This window comes from Pelecanus crispus, chromosome 4 (genome assembly GCF_030463565.1).
Source record: "Pelecanus crispus isolate bPelCri1 chromosome 4, bPelCri1.pri, whole genome shotgun sequence".
NCBI lineage: Eukaryota > Metazoa > Chordata > Aves > Pelecaniformes > Pelecanidae > Pelecanus > Pelecanus crispus.
This window is the reverse complement of record NC_134646.1, coordinates 50,147,449-50,167,392: the sequence shown is the minus strand read 5'-3', so window position 1 is coordinate 50,167,392 and position 19,944 is coordinate 50,147,449. Positions and strand designations below refer to the sequence as shown.

Here is a 19,944-nt window from a genome sequence, read left to right as displayed (position 1 = left end):
GGTGACTATGGAAAATATGGATGATGTCATCCTTAGGATGAACAGATCTTTGAAAATATATGGCAGTGATTTACCTTCCTAGTGGGAGCCACGCTTCCAAAAGTTGGGAAAAACGCAGACCTACCCCAGTGTTTCCTTGTTTAACTGAATCCTTTTAACCCACTAGTTCTGGCAATGTGGACAACCTGGTTATAAACGGCCACGTGCTCAGCCTTTGTCTTAAGCCTATGCCCAGATGACCCATTTTGCACATTTCAACCAAGAATAAAGTGACCTCATTTCCAAAAGTGCTGAGCACCAGCTGTTCCTATTGTGTTCACAAGCTGCACTACAGGTTCTTGTTTTCAAATTCTTGACCTCAAAAGAATTTTGAGGCAGCAGAGTGATTATATGTTCTTCCACTTGCCATATGCCTATTTATTTTAGTTCAAATATAAAAGTCTGACTAAACTACTTTAAAATCCTGAATGCTCTGAGTTAGAACAAGTGCTCTTGCCACTGGAACATAAGTGCAACGTAAGTGAGCCACATGATATTTGAAAAAAAAAAAAAAAATTAGTTTTTTTGCACAGAAGAATGACTAGATTGAAACTGTAACTCTTAGTTTCTTTTTTCTTGTCCTTCTTTTTAATGAATGGCTTAAGAATGGGGGGAAGGTAGCATCCCAGATCGTTTAAACACCTGAATTTATATTTCTGGGATGAAGTTTCTTTGCTACCTACTATATAAAGTTAGGTAAACAAATTCAAGATCATTTTACTACAGTTGTCAGCTAGTGACTTCTACACAACAAACATGCATGTGCCTCTAAATAGTTTTAAACTGTTACTTCAACATAACACTGTCACCTTGGAAGCCAAAATATCACACTGCTCGTGCAAAAAAATAAACACGATTGCTTTATCTCCCTCCGCAACACTAAGGCTTCAGAACAGCAAAACCAACTTTACAACCAAACAACTTACCCAGAAATAACAAAACAAGCCATGCCAATGAGCAGTGCACAGTATTTGGTTTTCATTTTTAAATTCAGCTGGTTTTTTTTAGCAAAAGGTAGCAAGAGAAACTCAATATATCCAATTTACTACAGCTTCTTGTTGCATCTTCACTGATAAAAAGCTCTGACTTTCATTAAACTTGGCCTGAATACACCACACAGATCCCAAGAAAACATCCTGACTAGGAGTGAGGGGACTACCGCTACTTTTGGATGCATGTAAATGTATCCAGATAGAGAAAATACATATATACACACCACCTAATAATAAAAAAGTCATAAATATTCTCTCTTCAGTTACAGTATTTTAATATTCACAGTAAGTAACTTGAAGAGGAATCACTTGTACCCCAAAATTCTATTGATGTCATCATGATGTCTTGCTTCTGTTGATTAGTCAGAACTCTGTTTCAATTCCCTTGTAAAAACAAACCTGGTCTTGCTTTCCTGAAGACTTCAAAGCCTCATACTTCAAGCTCTGCCTACATGATATAGCAGAAAGCGAAGTTGTGGGAAGGGACCTTTCCAGAAAGCAGGGTCACTAGTTGGGGGCAGAGAGCCCAGAAGAGGTGAGGGTGAAATAAAGCCAGGAGGATCTCAGGGTAAAAGCGAGGAGCAAGAATGTCTCGCTGCTGCACAGATGAGCTCTCACCTGAGAGAACCAGAAGTAAAGCAGATGTGCTGGTAGCTCAGAGTCAAGTGGCTTAATCTGGTTTTCTAAAATTCTCCTCATATGTGCTGACATTTTACAGGCCAAACTTCCTACAAATGTCACTGGAAACTATCTGAAAGTTGCTGGCAAAGCACGCAGGAAGAGGCAAAAGCTTTATTTTGGAAATAACTCAGAATAGAGCCATTCACTGCCAGGACACTGACAGTCCTGAGATGTTTGAAGGTGTTTCAGAGGACACCTTAAGATATCAATAAAGGAAATAAATAAAAATGCACTCTCTTTCTCTTGGTGACACAATCTTTGAAATACAACTTGTTTCCTTGGCATGAGAAAGGTTTGTCAGTGACATTTTGAGAAAATACGGCTATAAATCCTGCAAAAACACAGTTTATAAATCCCTTGACACATCAGTACTTTCAGCTTCGGGGTTCCTGAGCTATTTCTCCACTCATTTGTCTGGCTGCTCCTCTAAAGACCACACCTCAGCTCCTTCCAGGCAGACTCAACTCCCGTTTGGAAAACTGATGCTAAGCTGAAAAGAGCCAGGGGCATGATCAAAATTTCTAAAATGTCATATTGGACCTGAGGCCCACTTGACCAATGTGTGGAGAGGCAAGGCTACAAGGGCAGTAAAAAAAAAAAATCACAACATGGAAGCTGGCAAAATACTGCTAGACATGGAAGAAGATGTTAAGAGGCTACGGACCAGCACGAGCACCTAAATACCACCGAGTTGCTGGCTTCCCTGTCTCTTTGGCTATAAAGGAGTACCTGCTTCTTTAGCTTCACTGGTCCCAATACAGAGTAAAATTTAGGAATTCTGACGTTGAACTTTCTACTTATTCCCAACTGCAATGTGGGGAGTGAAAGGGAAGAGTGACAAGAGTGAGAGGTAATGGAAGGGAAAAAAAAAAGTTAACCTTTGATTAGTCAAGATGAGAAGCATAGGAATTTCAGGAGTGTTAGATTTGAAATCAAAAAGAAACCACTTAAAAGCATGTGTGCTTACCATTAAAACCGTAAAAAACACACCTCCACTTGTTCCGTGCTGCTGATGCTTTGAGAACCACGAGAAAGCACATCCCAGCTTTGACCTCCAACGCCAGACCACATTATTTCTGAGGTTTGCTCTAATGGTGAGCCACAGAGCATTTGCTAACATCACAGAAAGAGCTGGCTGGCCTTGTCTGATGAACTACCCTAAGAAAAGCTATAAATCCAATAGTAATTTGTACATGGAGGAATTGTCATTCCTCCATGTAAACTATAGGTGCAATCACAGTGGAGATGTCATTGCAAACAAGAGATGATATTATTCTTCTGTAATCATGAAAGTGAGGACAAGCAACATAAGATCCCAACTTTTGTGGTTCACACGCTAAAAGAAAAAAATCTCTGCCATTTTAAACTATACAGCAGACATGAACTTCTTATCTGAACACAAGCTACAAAAGCAGGTTGTGCCTTTTGCTCTTCACAGAACAAAAACCACACAACGAACCCACAAGGACCAAGAAAGTTCTGGGCATAACTATGATTTCTAGACCTCTAAAACCAAGCCATGCCTCTTTATATCCTTGCTGCTGCTCTGAGCTGGTTTCAGGCAGCTTTTACAAGTATACAACAGAGCAGGAGCCATGAGATATCCAACAAATTAATTTAGACTATTCCGACCCATTCAGAAATGCCTGGTCAGACAGGCTTGGTGGCAGGCCATCAGCTCCTTGTGCAAGGGGTCTTGGAGTCCCACCACCCTGCCCCTGCCCATGGGAACAGCAACCTTGCTGTCATCAGAGCCCTTTGTGGCTTTGAAAGAGGTGACAAGAGGGGGGTCTTAGGATTTGCCCTCATATAATATAAATATTTCTACACAAAAGACATGCAAAAGGTTGAGATGCAAATGCTAAAAAGAAGGTATAAATGCAACTAGGAACATCAGCTCTTTGCAATTAAGCTCATTAGACTTTGGCCTTTTCATTCTGATTACATTATTTTTGTGTCTTCAAAGATAAAAGTAGGCAGGCCAAAAAAAATACCCAAAACGCTCACACATAAAACCCAGCTGCTTAGCATATTTCATTACCACACTGACTTCAAAAATACTGAGCAATTTAAACCTCCAAGCCACTTGGCTTTAGCTAGAGATAAGTGCCTGAGATAAGAAAGGTATAATTGTTCAATGTAATACCGTAGCATGTTTTATATAAACATTTGCTAACACTGCACTTCACATATTTTGTTTCAGAGTTGTGAAATGCTGCTGAATGTTCCAACTTTATTTGTGGCCTGTTCCTTTTGTATTTACACATCCAGGGTTCCCCTTGATGCTGAATTAAATAAATTATCTTACCCTAAAGTACCAATGGGGCAGTTCTGCTTTGCAACAGAGAGCACAGCCTACAGGTTTCCAGCAGTCACCCAGCTTATTCCTCTTCACTGCTGAAGAGGCAGGGAGGAAGTATTACAAGAATGTGTTTGTGAAGAGCTCTGAAATTGGGATTAACAAGACAAATCTTTTGCTTTTAATAAAATGCTTTGGGTTTACCTAACAGTAGTTTTTTTTGCATAATCTAACTATTAAGTAAATTAAGTACTCTGAAGTTAAGGCCCCCATATATTTCTTGGAGACCTGTTTATAGACTTCTTTTTGGTCTGGTTTCGTGATGGAACACATGGTGTGACACTACTATCTCTTAGCCCCCTGCACTATCAGTTCTTCCATATCATAACTCTTGGATGGTTTCAAACAAATTTGACAGTGGGGAGCAGTCTCAAAGGTCTTGTGCCCCCACAAGCTTTGATGACCCATCACAAGGTCTACTGAGGGACAACTGAAGCCAAAGCTCAGCCATACAATGACACATCACAGTACCCACAAGGGAGAGAAACTCTATGAAAGAAAGCGATGGGAAAACACAGCTCACAAAAACTTCCTCGCTTTCTTTGCTTTAATAGCTAGTTGTGAATAACTACTGGGAGGATCCTCCACTCGGAGAAATCTCCCTTTGAACACGTGAGTTTATCTCCTGCTTCATTTAAGTATCCACCTCTGGTCCAACTCCCTGCCCTCAAAACTCAAGGGGAGGGACTGTCATACGGCAATGACAGCAAGGTGCAGCTCAGGATCACAGGAGGGAAAGGTAAACTCTATGGTGTCACACCATAGCATGTTTCAGCAGGCATGACATCTTACCACAAAATCTGACACCTTGCCCTGATTTCAGAATTACCTGTAAGTAATACTCAGCAATAACTGCTTTAGGCTCCGGTTCTTCCCCTTCCCTCACCTACATGCTTTTGACATAAGTGCTCCAGGGTTTTCTCCTTTGCCTCCACCTGAGCACCAAGAGCTCTAGGTCCCATTTCACCCCTTATGCGAGCAGGGGATCACCAGCTTACATGCACATGCAAGATCAGACTGAGCTCACTGCTGTCACAGCAGTAACAGCGTTCATTTCAACGACGCTACGACAAAGATACGTTATTACTCAATGTGAGTGTGAATATCCCCCTTTAAATCAGACAATTAGGAATAAAACACCACTAACAAATGGAGGACTAAAGAGTGCCGAATTTCATACTGCAAATGATCCTTGGTCTTCCCTGACCATCACGATGTGAAGTCCAATTTTCTTGCCTGGCTCTCCATCTAGAGAAACTATTCTACTTATGCCACCAACGGCCTACTCTCATGCTACAACAAACTAGTAACAATTCAGTTAAAAATCAACAGAGTTGTGCTGGCACACAAAGAAGAATCTGACTCCACGGTCTATCAGGTCATTTTCAATAATTCTATAATTAGAGAAGCCAAATTAAACATTTAACATTTGACCTTTATTGTTGCTTCTAGATTAGCTAATAGAGATTAAAAGTACACACTTTTTTCAAGAGTTCACAAAATAAAGGCTTTAGCTCTTGTAAGGAACATTTGATATGTTCTTGTGCACTAGAATTTAAAATGCTAATTTTTTTAGTAAGTAATATTAACTTCAGACTGTAAAATCATCTAGTCTGGAGTTACTCTGATTAAGCACCCACTAGATGGTTAGATTGGACTGGAGTGGACCAAAAAGGAAAAAAAAAAAAAAAAAAAAAAAATCAATCTTCTGTGAGAATCTCAGTGCTACAACGGTGATTAACAACACTTCTGCATATGAAAGAAGTGACAAATTCAAAGATTGCCAAGAGTAAATTCTTAAGTTTTTTTTAAACTGAAGTCTATTACTAAAATTTCATCACTTTTCTATTGTTTTTACTGTTTTGCATCCTATGTTTTCTACAATTTGCATTGTTTTTCCAATATTTATATTTTAGTCTTGCTAGGAAACGCATCTGCAACATCAATTACAATTACTAACAGCATGCACATCTAAATTAAACACCTGCGGATGTACACAAGGCATAAACAAAATACACTCATGTTGGTATACAATATAGTCTCTCCAAATAGAATATATGGAATGGATACGCTCTGATGTTATATTAACAAGCAGAATATAAAAAATTCAGCAGAATGGTGGAGATTAAAGAGATCAGTCTTAAAAAGAACATAAGCTAAAATTCTATATAACCTATATAAATGTATTATACCACTCAGCACACGCAGTAAAGTCATTTTGCACATACACAGCAAAAAGATGATTCCCATGAGTGTCACTGAATGTGCATACAGCATCCCTTGGAAGGGCTGGACCATGCGCAGCAGACACACAGAGCATCACTGGAAGAACCACCACACGCAGTCACCTCCATCCACATCACACCTGAAATCTTTTTCAGAGAACACATTTCTATGATGCCGGTCTATGAATTGACAGGGCTTGGGGACATAAGTGTGATGGATGCTTCAAGCAGCTCTGCAGAGAGATGATGGTGACCAGACAGATATTCAGCTCTACACTCCGTCACCGTTTTCAAAGATAGCCTATTCGCCGACCCCATGGATGGGGTCAGTTCAGGCTCAGATGCAAATGCAGATATGTGGATTTTGAAACCTGCACAGCCCAATTTACCAGCCTTCACAGATGTTGAATGTTTGGCTCCTGCAAAAAACAGCACTTTCACTGAGACACCCAACATGCCACAAGCTCAGAAAGCCATGCTGGAAAGTTACGGCCTTTAGCTATTAGCTAAACAATTACCTCTCAACCAAGATTAATCTTCTAAGCTAGCCAACACCTCCAAAATAAGGAGAGACCTTGGAGACGTGAAATGGTAGGATCCACTTCTGCAGTATTTTCTCAGGACAACTCTCTTGAAACAGCAGTTCTGCCTGATTAATAAGTGGAAGACTTGGAAACGACTTACGTCTTGGCACCAGATCCTGCTTGCAACATGAATCAGGAGCTGACATTTTTGGAATGTCAAGAGTTGATATAACAAGAAACTCCTGCTTAATGCAAGCCTTTCATCTAGGCATGTGTCACCTTCAAGATGAGACAGCTCATGATGCCCAGGATTCAGAGGGGAAGGAAACAGAGGAACTAAGGGAATAAAACTAGTGAAAGAATGAATAAGTGGAATTACAGAAATAATTAACAAATGCTTCATTCATGACTTCACAACCTGTCTTATGTAAATAGAGAATGTGTGATGACATGAATACTATTAATATCCCAGTTACAGGAATCTGGAATGTGTGTGTGTTGTATTTGGAGAGCGGGGATTGATGCTGCCTCTTGACCTAACAGCTGATCCGCTGCTCTTTCACCACCAAAAATACCAAGACCCTCAAAACCTTCTTCACATGTGCGTGTATTCCTCATTAGCAAGCAATGCTGCAAAACAGGACAGGATGAGACCTAATGCACACAACTCAGGGCTGCCACAGGGCAGCTCCTCGTATACAAGGTGAGCAGTCATCACTCCCCTCATATTCCCACAGGTACCACAGAGTACACCTGCAAGAGAAACCTGTTGAGGTTTCAAAATGAAACAAACCATATTGCCTGAAACAGCGTCAGGCAGGGAAGCATGCCAGGGAAGTACCACACGCACTTGCTCTCTTCTTCCTCTTCCCTGGGCACCTGTTTATTGGTCATAGCTGGACACGGCACAGTGGGCAAGACAGACCTGGGTCTTAACTGGCATGGCCACTCTCAGGTTCTCACTTGTGGTAAAAAAAGGAAAATTTCCACACTCCTTCCAGCTTTTGCTGGAAAACTGTCATCAAAACCGTCATGGCATGGCAATGTATACCAGAGCAGTTTTTAGATTTTTTTTCTCCTTGCTGGTCCCCCATAACAAAATAGCCCTCCCAATGTTATGTACAGCAATCACACACACCCATCCACTTAATCGTACAAAACACAGGTCAAATGCTCTGATCTGAAAAGCTGGGTTTGAAGCTAATTTGCTACCAGCGATAAAATGACAGTTGCCAAGGGCAGCTGTGCTGCCAGACAATTTTGCCACACCTAGCATTGACAGAGTTTGGTGTGACACCAACCCATGACTAAAATCCAACATTGACGTCTTTTCGTGTGCTTTCTCATTGCTTGAAATATGCTGTCCTATTCAACTGCCCCATGAACTAGTGAATGAATTGCAATGACATAGGCAGGTAAAGCTTTCTTCCTCAACTTACTTTTTCATGATTTAAGTCTAAATGCAAGCTAAGGTGAAACACTTCATTCTGTTTTAGTACATTTCTTGAAGATGGGAAGAAGGGAAGAGTGCTAAGATAAAAAGGGATAACCATGAAAAGCTGAGTGCACTGTACTGCTGCATGCCTATGGCTGTATTTGGACCAATCAGCAATGGGATGAAAACTGAATGAGATTATCATCTGGTAGGCAGAAAAAAAAAGTTCTATCAATTATTAGCCTTTGAAATGAGCTCAGAGACATACAAGTCAAGGAGCAACAGTCCTGACTTAACTCCAGCAAGCTAAATGACTTAAATTGAAATCTAAGAGTGAGCTGGGGAAGCGTACTTCTCGTGGCCAGGACACGAGAACACAAGCCTGCTCTGGCAGAACAACAACTCTGCCCACAACTCCTGTTTTTGTTCGCTGCCATCACACCCGCCCTTGTTTCTGGTAAGCCTGCCCCAGTTTCTCTAGCTGTCCAATCTATGGCCCTTTTTCAAAGGCAGACTTCAATTAAAAGGGAGCATTACTCAGCAGTTACAGCTATGCCCTCCTCAGCCTTTCCAATTCCCCGATGAAGGCAAAGAATATGTGCAAGAGAGACGGGTACGTGCATCGTTCAGGGAGGCAGCACTGCTGGGAGTTAAGGTTTCCTACCTGAACAGGCAACCAAAAATTTGTGCACTCTTCCCACTAAAGGACAGAATCGGACCCTCAGGGACTTACCGTGCATTCTCACGTATAACCATTAGCACACACAGACAGAGAGCACAGGTTTGCAACATATAAAATTTAATAAACTTACATAAACTACACTTTACTGTGCTGCACAGGGCAATATGGCAGAGCACATATCTGATGAAAAGTTACTGCACGTGGCTCTAAAATAAACAATACCTTACAAAGCTACTTCACCCTCTTGTGAAAAGAGGTAGATAAGAACATGGTTTTTAAAATGAGGTTTCCAAGAGATGCCTTAATTTTACACTCATAGTTACTGGAGAATATTTCTGCAATTAAAATAGTTATACAGACTGAACCTAAGATTGACTCAATGGAAAACACGTCATGATTTTGGGGGGAATCTGTAAAATGCTTCATTTAGAGATGGCTATATCTCTTTCCAGAGAAATTCGAAAAAGTTGTTCAGAAACTGAGACTTCATTAGAGCTGGTTGGAAAAAAAAAAAAATGCAGAAAACCATTTTTTGCTTCTGTGTTCTGTGAAAATATTCCAACCAGATTCATTCTTATGCAAACATCATCTCAAGATTTCACTCCTGAAATTCAACGCCTATGGAAGGACACTTGTCCCATACAGAAGCCCAAATGATTTTCACTGAGCCCTGGTCTCAGTACTTCCATGCGACGATCCTGTTGCCTAAGTGTATACATATATACCACTCCCCATAATTTTGCTAAGATTTTTCATTTTTTCCCCTCACGAACCAATATAACATGTACAACTGTAACACAGTTGTGTCTAAAGAGCAAGAAAGTAACTACATCCATCCACAATGAAAGCAGAGACTAAAGACCTAGTAGTAACATATTACAAACCCCTAAATATGCCCCAAAGATGGATTTCCTTTGTTCATAATTTTGGACTGGACTACTGCAAAGGGACGGAGTCGGCACATGGACCAAGAGCAGCGAGCCGTGCTGCTCCCACCTGCGATCCCGTCTCCACGTCAGTAAGCCTGCCCTGAAGTTAACACCAGAGGCTGAGGGACCACTTGGGCCTCGGGTGAACTTTCCATGGCCAGCGGTATCTGCCCTCTGTCTCTCAAAAGAGATGTGCTGCAGGCATGCTCAATTTGCACATGGGGGTTGCAGCTGTTTCAGACTTAGTGTTAAAGCCAATAAACCTTTTCCTCTGAAGTTTTTGTTCCCTCTACTTGCCCAGCCAGCCATGCAGCATTTACACCTAAAAGCACACAAATCTTAAGAAAACCTTGTAAAAAATAATTCCGTTTCACCCTGTTTAAAAAAATATTTAGTTTAAGGCTTACGTGTAGTAAAACAAGGTCACTGTATGATCCAAGAACATAACTTCTCAGGAGAGCAGAATTTAGGACAACCTATGAAAATGAAGAATGGTACTTTGCTCTAAAACGCTGTCAAAATTTAAGAGGCAAAGTTAAGAACCACAATGAAATTTAGTACATCATCTTTACTGGCTTAGAAGATAAACAGTCTAATTTATGGCATTTAAAACATTATCCCATATGGTCAGAAGTTCATCTTCTGAAACTAGGTCACAGGTCATCAACAGGAAATTCATAGGAAATTATGGAGGAAATTAAAAGAACACAAACGGGCACAAAAACTAGTTTATATAATCTAGGTTCTCCCAGCACAGCTTCCTGTGTTATGATGAACTCAGCTTTCACACTGAACTTTGCCTTTTCCAGGCCGCATTAAGTAAGTATTTCTGAATTGTCTATTATACTCTTCAGGCCTCAAAATGTTGAGGTCAAATTCACTACAAAGGGCCATTCATTTTTTTTTCTTCAAACAATATAGCCGGGAAAGAAAACAGTAGCTGGAAAAGGTGTTCTGAGATCACTAAATGCAGATTCCTACTTGCTATCAGCACCTCAAGAACGGGTGTGCGAGACGCTTCATGGGCACGCATACCACCCTGAGGACAGTACCCAAACTCAAGAAGGGATTCTTGTATTGCTTCAGTTCCAGCACCCCAGCCAAACTGTAGCTGCATTCTCCATCACGTTTGGGAAGATGACAATTAGTGTCCCGGAATCTGTTCTACGTTAGACATACTTTTCAAAATAAAATCCCTGGTCCATAAGGCATAAGGAAGAGCGAGGGTTACAGTTCATCTAGGCTATCTGGACAACTTCTGTAAAGAAAAACTGCTGAACAGAAGCAGTTACTGCTTAAGGGTTTCAGCTGAAAGCTAAAGCATGCAATGTACTGCCCAGGCACCAACAGCTCTAATGGATCACAGGGAAACAAAAGTTAGGAGTAACTTTACAAGACAGATAAAAAATGGAAGACTTCCAGGATGCCTCTGCTGTCTCTCTTCTTGCTACTTTCATTAAATAAGACCTAGTATAAATACGATCAACTTCCCATTCATTCTTTTTCACAATACCTGAAATCCACATGCAATACACAGGCCATCCCTACCCTTAAGAATCATAGGTCCACATAAAAGTCCACAAATTAAAAGCAGTTCCTCAAATAAATTATTCATTCTTCCTCTTTTGTCTTCTGCTTTCACACCCTATCAGATCCAATAAAAGCACTGAGATCTGTTTTTTCAACAACACAACTTCAAATTTCTAATAAATTGTCCATTTGTAACTATCTCCTGCAGATAGCATTTCCCACTGAAGTAACAACAACCACTCCTATACTTTAAAAATTATAGGAATCACATCATCTACAATTTGATGAAAAACAGCACTATCTTTAGGTTGTGAGGAGTTGGTTGACAAGGCAGAAGTGATAACAGCACTGAGTAAAATCATTCCACATCATTTACTGCTGGTATTATAAACAGGATTTCTCTTCCAGCTTGCAGGAAGGCAAGATGGAAAATTCTTATGAACACCGTGGCGTCCAAAGGTTGATCTGAACACAGGATTTCACTTGCGGAATGAGGGCTGCTCTGTTCACACTGAATACACCTATTTTTGGATGTTCATTCTTACCCACCATTACCAATTCAAGGCCTGGGTTGAGATAGGACCTTTTTTGTGACTGGCAATATTGTGGTACAAAATAAAGGAGATGGTTATCCTGCTGAAAAGATTACAACCTAAGTGTAGAGAACTGCAGAAACAGTTAAAGTGCCCAGGAAAACAAAGATGATCACTGACACCTCCCTCACCTCCTGACTTTCAAACCCAGTGATTTTAATCTCTCTTTGGAGGAAGGAAAAGAGAAACTTGCTATCCTTTTTATAATGAATTCAAGCCTGTTGAAAATTAAGTTTTCTTGTTTTGGTTACCTTTTGCAGACTTCTTAAAAGCTTCCAATAGAGCCCAGGGCTCTGTCTAAACTAGACTGCTCTACCCACTCCATCCTGCTGCACACCCAAATATGCTTCCTGTAAAGCCAGGTCTCCCTTTTTTCTTTTTTCTCTCCCCTCTCCTCCACAGTCTATTTGAGCAAGATAATTCCAGCACCTATGTCATCCAAGAGTGAGATACAAAACAGCATCAGCAGAGCAGCCAACTCAATAGCTGCTGAAAAAAGCAAGCCAGTAGCTATAAACAACTTTCATACCCCCCTCATAGCTATAGGCAGTCACTTGGGAGCAACAAATGCTGGTTTGGGAGAGGTTTGCAGCTTCAATATTCAAGCATTTTCCCTAGGACTACTCTGGTTGCCATTGGCCTTGATACCAAAAATTACTGCAAGGGCAAACACAGAAGCACACAGTTTCCTAAGACTTCCAGAGAGGCTTTTAACCCGCGTTTCTGCTTCCTGTCCTCATATTTAATCTACCCAGAAAAAAAAGGCCTATAACTGAAAGTGTTCTGCTTAAGTTCAGGCATTCAGATCTCAGTTTCAATGCTTACTACTCCTTTTCCTTTTTTGCGTGAAAATTAAACCAAATGGTCAGGCAGCATTGCATGAAGTATTCATTAGACACTTCTTACAAAGGGCAACCCATATTTCTAGGCTCAGATTTACATCTACTCCATCAAAACCATCAAATAACCAGTTTTGATAATTTAACGGTAGCTTTATTTAAAATAATGTAATGTATCATGCTTTTCAAGGAAAAAAACACACAATTAATATTGTATTATTTAGCAATTCTTACACAAGTTCCAAATTAGCTGAAAATTTTTGATCGTGGCTTTAATACTGTCTGGCCTCTTCCAAACAGGTAAAAGCATGCTCAGGAGGAGCCAAGAGTACTTGTATCTGAAAATTTTTTTCAGCACTGCTTTACTTGAATGATGGCCCAGAGTTTATGTGATAGGATGCTGATTCGGTTTTAATGCTGTTCACAGAGATATTCTACAACCTGCTACATGTTATGAAGCAGAGTCATGCTAAAGAAGCTCCCCAGAACACTGAAAAGAAGCCCCCAATTTCTGGAGGACTTCTACAATGTGCTTAGCAAAATATCATCTTTTTAGTCTTCATCCCTGATTGTACTTATACCTCCTTAAACTGTGCAAATAATTTTACAAAGATGGCAGTTTACTCTGGGATGAACTCTTCTGCATGCAAATGAAGGCCTGTTGTTGCTCACAACCGAGCAGGCCACCAGGCTAAACCAAGGTGATCTGCAAAATTCTCACATTTCAGCCTCCTCCAACAACTAATGCATTTTCCAAAGATGTGGCTGCTATTCAATTCCAAAATGGCAAGATACTCGACACCCTTCAGGTTTATCAAATGTAGCCAACAAAGACAGAGTATGAGTTCTACACCTGTGAAAGAGTGGGAGCTATCTGTGATGAATCAGTACTGTGTGTGTTCTGAACTTTTGTCTATTCTTGAAAGAGGAGCTTCCTGTATCTTCAGTAGGCTATCACAATACCTAGCGTGCATATAACAAATTACTTCAATCACAGGACTACCGGAAAACACACCTAGAAAGGTATTCAGATTCAGACTGTCATCTGTGCACAAACGCCCATGAGATGACACTCTTTGCTGACCTGATCCTGGAGCACCCCTGTGCACCCCAACCTGGCCGAAGGTCCAAGCAAACCAGCAGAGAGAACACGGGGACTTTGAATGCAAGCAGCGACAGAAGCTGGGGAGGAAAAATAACCTGAAACTTAGCCCTGCAGGGATGAGTGCTTTGAACTGAGACAGAAACATGAACAGGTCCAGGTAAGACAGGCTCACACACAGACTTCTGTTTCTTTCATTCATTCATTCCTGTTTGATTTTACTTCTAACACCATGAACAAAAAAGCCACTCTGGATCCCCTTCCTCATAGGTCACAGCAGCCAGGAAGAACAACAGGTACCCAAGTGCAATTAGGTCAGCTGAATGCACAAGTAGTACACAGGACACTGTCCACAGCTTGGTCTGAAAGAGAAGTCATGGATATGCAGAAAATATCTTGGGATCTGGTGGGAAAGGACCAGGCGTGGAGACAGTGGCACAACACACAGGCATGGGCACAGCGCTGTATGTGAGTTAATACTGCACAGGCAACCGCAGGAGTGAAAATCAGGGTACTTCAGCAGAAGGAGAGAAAAGATTGTCTTTTGTATTCTTTTAGGCAAGAAACCAGGGGGAAAAACAAAACGAGCTAGAAACTGTGCAAAAATGACTGGTCCATGAACCTGGACCAAGTTTGTGTCTGAGGACAAAGCACACTTAGACCCTCTCCCCAGATCAGGATGCAGTGTAATTTCCTATTTTTCTGGCAAGGTAAGTAGATGCCCCAGAGGCCAAAAGGGACCGGAAGGCACAGCAAGCCCAGGAGCAACTTCCCAAGCAATAAAGCAAGCATAGCCCCTGAAGGAACTGAACGGAGTGACCCACTTGAGGTTCAGCAGGTCAGCACAGGCTGAAGCAAAGGAGATGGAGCAGGAGCCAAAAGGCAAAGCTAGCCCTGCTGGCCACTGACACCTACATGCTCTCCGTTTTTACTGTCCCATTAACGGGTCTGGTCTAAGATGCCTAAAACTACTCAGAATTCAGGGAGGCAAAGAGATCGCATTACTGTTTAGCAGGTGAATGGGAAGGTGTTTCTTAATACCACACTGCGAGAAAAACAAGGTGATGCAATACTGATTATTCCATAAAATATTAAATAGAGCTACTTTCAAGCTAGAATATACTCCTTTAGATAACTGAATTAAAGGACAGGAGAACTGAACAAGCTTCAAGGCTTTGCGTGTATCTGTCACTTCTCAATCACGTTAAACTGAGTTCTTCAGATCATGCATGGTTATTTCCAAATATTCATTTTTATTAGAGTTAGAGGTTCAAGCTTAAAAAAAGAAGAAACATACTCAGGAATCTCAAGTTTGCTCAAATGACTCCCAAGATCCTTCTTACTGTTCAAGGAGGCTGAAAAGGCAGTCCTAGACCTTCCATCAAACATCCCTGAAACAGAGAATGAGGACATCTTTTCCTCCTACAAATTTTAATTTGCACACAGATACCATCAGTTGGATAGCAGCATTACATACTTCTCTCCTTTCCCTTCTGCTTCAACTTGGTAATCAAACTCCAGTAACAGTAGGGCAACACTGAAACTGAATTTTACCCTTCAACTTTGGAGCACTGAAAACCTCTGTAAGGAAATTTTCTAGCAAAGAGCAATAAAGTAATTGCAAACTTTTCAGAAGGTAACCTTCAAATAAGCATGCTCTAAAATTAGTTTTTACTGTTGTAGAAAGCTCTTCAGACATTCCTTCGTGCTGCGTGTGTGATAGACTGTTACCCTACACCACCCCCCATCTCAAACTGACACATTACCTCCAACACCAAGATCTTGAATTAAAATAGCTCAAGAAAGGCTGCAGAAAAAAAGTATTTCTTTCCAGAGCACTACTCAGTTTTGGCAACATTCAATGGCTGGGTCAACCACAGGGTGCAGTTCCTCTAGCCGCAAAAACAAAATCCAGGATTTGCCTTTGTTATTTAGGAGGGAAAAAAGAAAAAAAAAAAAAAAAAAAAAAAAAAAAAGCAAGAAGCTTCCAACATTTCAAAAGCTATACGTATTATTTCATGTGACTTTTTGGAGCCCTGCTAAGCTTCACCAAGTTTTATTCTGCTTGGCAGTTTCATATGATTTCTTTATTTTCCCTTCAATTAAGCAGCAATCCATCAAAAACTTCAAGTGTATTTCCCCTTTTTCAGTAACGTGTATGAATTTTATTGGATTCAAACTTTTCAACATCTCTTTTCACGCAAGGTCAAAGCTCTACATTGTTGTAGTTTTCTTTTTCAGTGTTTTTTCTCCAAGTCAATCCTCCACTGGGAAATTAATATTCCGCAGGAACAATGAACTCCTTGCATGGCCTTTGAACCTAGCGGTTGCTAGGAGGTCTAAAGAAACCCTGGAGTACAGCCAATTTAATAGCATGTATCAAGAGATTATTCAGCAGTAAAAATGTGTGATTTTCTAAATTCCCTGCTTTTTTTCCTCCTTACTTCCATCTCCCTTCATCTTTCAAACAATCTTTAAATTTTGGATGAATTGCATCTGCATCAATTTTCTACAATTACGGGCAGTTTGTTCCCAAAGTATTGAAAATGTGACTGCCAGCCCTCAACGCTGCTTCTAATCAAGCAAATATCAAACCAGTCCTTACTTGGTTTTACTGAAAAGGCTGCTTAAAATCGGGTGCGCTCCGCTACTCTAGCATGAGGTTTGCACTTCCATTATAAACAGGGTTCTGCTTAGAGACTGTATTTTCCCAAAATAAAACACCACGGCATTGACTGCAACACCATTACTCAATATTTCTCTGCTGAAAGAAATGTACGTATATACGATTCTCCATTCCCCATTCAGGCATACTCAAATATTAACGTTTCAAGCTTTTTAGCATCTTACTGAAGGCTGTTTGACTGTCTGCCTTTTGGTATTTCCCTAAGCAGAGCAATTGAGGCAAAACCCCAAGGTTTCTTTCCCACCCTCCACCCCCATCCCAAACAATGCGGCATTTAATTAAAAGAGAACTACAACAATGCTAATGGTGATGAGGTTAAATGGTTGGATAAACAGAATGCAGCCCTCTGAGAAGGCCATGTGTTTCAGGACACTTTCTCCCCTACAACATTCTGGGTGACAAAGAACGTATTTGTATTCCTGATCCCCACAACTTTTACACCAGAGGACTTCCTATAGATTTCCTGCGAGGAAGAGAGTTTCCTTCAAATAGTGAGAAGTGTTTAATACAGTAGCCATTCCTCCCAAAACTAATATTTGGAAAGCCAGTGGACAAGGATCCTTTAAAAATAAATGAATGTGGAAACTATCCATCAAGAGAGAACAATTGCATTTCCAGCTAAAAGACTACAAAGTTGTTATTTAGAGAAAAAAAAAAATTTGCTGATTTTAATTTCCGATGTATTCTCCCTCCAACAACTTTAGCAAATTACTCAAACTAAACATGACATTTGTCCTTCTTCTTCAATTATTGCAGTTGAAATCAATGTGCTGTATATTCATAAATACGATATTCTGGGGGTCTGGAGATTACTTTAAAACATTTACAGCAGATTACAAATCTGTGCCCCCCACACCCCACAATGACACAGATATCTGCCAAAAAAATGCAAGGTGACTCATCTGATTCTGCAGATCGCTGATGTTCAAGCGCCTGGTTGGATTGTACCAATCTTGCCAAGATAAAGCTTCTCTGAAGAATTAAAAACAAGCAAAAAACCACACCACTTGGCACAAAATGTTCACGTGAGCTCGTTCTCTTTCAAGTACGGGCTTCCGCACTGAAAGAAAGGCCTTAAAGTACCGACTTCAACAGAACTGACAGAGCGTATCTTGCAGTGGGAATATCAGGACATTCACACAGAACAACGATAATCTTCACAGTAGGGACAGATTTGGCTTTCCAGCTGCTTTCAGGTCCTGCAGCACCAACAAAACAAAACGACCCCTCCACCACCACCATTCTCCTCTTCTTCAGCTGTTCAAGCATAAATTATCCTTGTCATTTCCTCTCAATATGTGGCTTCCCAGGAAAGGGAAAAACCAGAGCGGCTATTGCCAAAATAGCACAATGTTCTTACACAGGCAGATTTTTCAATAAAATGCCTATTATTTCCCTTGTGCTCGGGCGTTAGAGAAAGAACAGTCACGAGACATTTTTAAAACATGAGAAACCAATCTTGACTGAAGAGACACGTTTATTAGGGCCAGAGATAGGAAAGTGAGCATATAACTGACAACCACAATCTTTAGCTCAACCTTTGCAGCAGAAATGGGGGGGGGGGGGGGGGGGGGGGGGGGGGAAACAGGGCACAGGACTGGAAACGTTTTCAGTAATGCATAATGAATACCTTCGTTTTCTCCCTCTCCCTCTTTTTCTCCTTTAAAGGAACCTTGCCTACTCAACCTAAATTGAGCCTCAGAGGGAAAACGTGCCTTCATGATAAATTGGAATTTACCATCATAGTAATGAAACGTTATGTCCAATCATCACAATAAGCAGGCAGCAGAACAACAAAGGAGGTTTCCAGGACTTTCTGCCCCCGGCCCCCTCCCCGTCAGCATTTTCCCCAAGTCTTCTTTTGGGTGTTTATGAAATGTCTGAATTCCAAGGCCATTAAGATGCATTTCAGGATGGAGCAGCTTTCATTAACAGTACTGAGGCTTTCCGAAATCGCACCAGCACTCCGTCGGCGGCCAAGCCTCTCCCCAATACCTGCCTTGCCCTGCGCTGTTTTTTGTTTTGTTTGCGCTCTCTCTTTCCCATGCACAAACATGTTGGTGCAGTGTCCATTATTTCCCTACAGCCTCCCTTGAAAGCAATCGACAGACGAATGTACATGCACGCGTGTATTCCCCCACACACAGAGGTCTGGTCTCCTTCTAAACCTCAAGTAACAAATGCAAATGTGTTTACAGTCATTTTCACCAGAGCGTGCTTTGCCATTGCAGAAACATGCAGCTGAAACCCAGAGAGCCTGTAACAAGGTGAGAGTGTTTGCAATCACAGGTGATCCTTTTCCTTTCAAAAACAGAAAAACATGAAAGCCCGATGAGTGAACTAGAGCTAACTGCATTAAAAGGGGAATGTGTGGGGCAGCAGTAAATAACCAGTACATGCTTTTACGCACAAAAGGAGCAAAGGGCTCCATGCTCTGTGCACCCAGTCATTTTTATCTGCCGTTCCACGACAGAGACACACGACCGTTTCTCGCATGCATTTATTTCACTCGACTAATAAACACCATATTGCGAGGGCCCTGCTGTGAGTCTTGCAGAGGTACAAAATGGTGGATGTAGGCTATTTTTTTTTTTTTTTTTGCATTATTCATAACAACTTGCGCTCCCGGTCGCAGGCTCCCCTCCGTACCCACCGACACAGCCTTCCCAGAGCCACACACGCATCCCGCACCAGCCTCGCAATAACGCTCTCTCCCGCACCCACAAATTATGTTACAAACCTGATGTCATGTAGCCCCGTGATGCCTGGGAAATAAAAGCTGGTGGGAAGTGTTTGTGCAGCCGGTAGTCCTTCTCGCTGCGGGACCTCATGCGGTCTGAGGCCCGGTCGGAGAAGTCGGAGCTAGGCCAGGCCCGCCGCAAGGTCGTACTCCGCGTCTTCTTCATCCTGAGGATGCCCGAGCCTAATCCTCCCGCCGCAGCATGGGCCAGGCCGTGCGGCTCGCTGGATGCGCGCTGCCTGGCATCAGCCTAGCGCGGGCACCGCCGGGGCACCACCTGCCCGCATCCCGCCGCTACCTCTTCTAGGGCACCAGCCGCAGGTCCCTTCCTTTTCTTTTTCCTTTCCCCCTCGAATGATCCGATTTTACACACGTCCCACAATGCATTACACTTCATTTGCAATCCGTCCGGCTTACAGCTCCCAGATTCGCGTGGAGGAAAGGCACGTTATGTGGCTTCTCAGGCAAAAAGCGGGGGGGGGGGAGGGGGGGGGATGGGGAGAGAGATGTGCAACGTGGGAGCTCGGGGGTCCCGAACAATGGCCCGATTCAGCCCGGCCGTGCTTAGCCAACTGTGAGCCGCCACAC

The 19,944-nt window shown here is 41.8% G+C and overlaps 1 protein-coding gene across 1 annotated transcript in view; it reads right to left on the bottom strand.

The window, feature by feature from the left end:
* Nucleotides 1-19,522, bottom strand: part of STOX2 (storkhead box 2) — a 69,487-nt gene extending 49,965 nt beyond the window's left edge. Inside the window, exon 1 of the mRNA XM_075709626.1 lies at nt 19,357-19,522. Within this exon, the coding sequence (XP_075565741.1) occupies nt 19,357-19,522 (166 nt within the window). The remainder of the gene's footprint in view (nt 1-19,356) is intronic.
* Between the last annotated feature and the right edge of the window lie 422 nt (nt 19,523-19,944).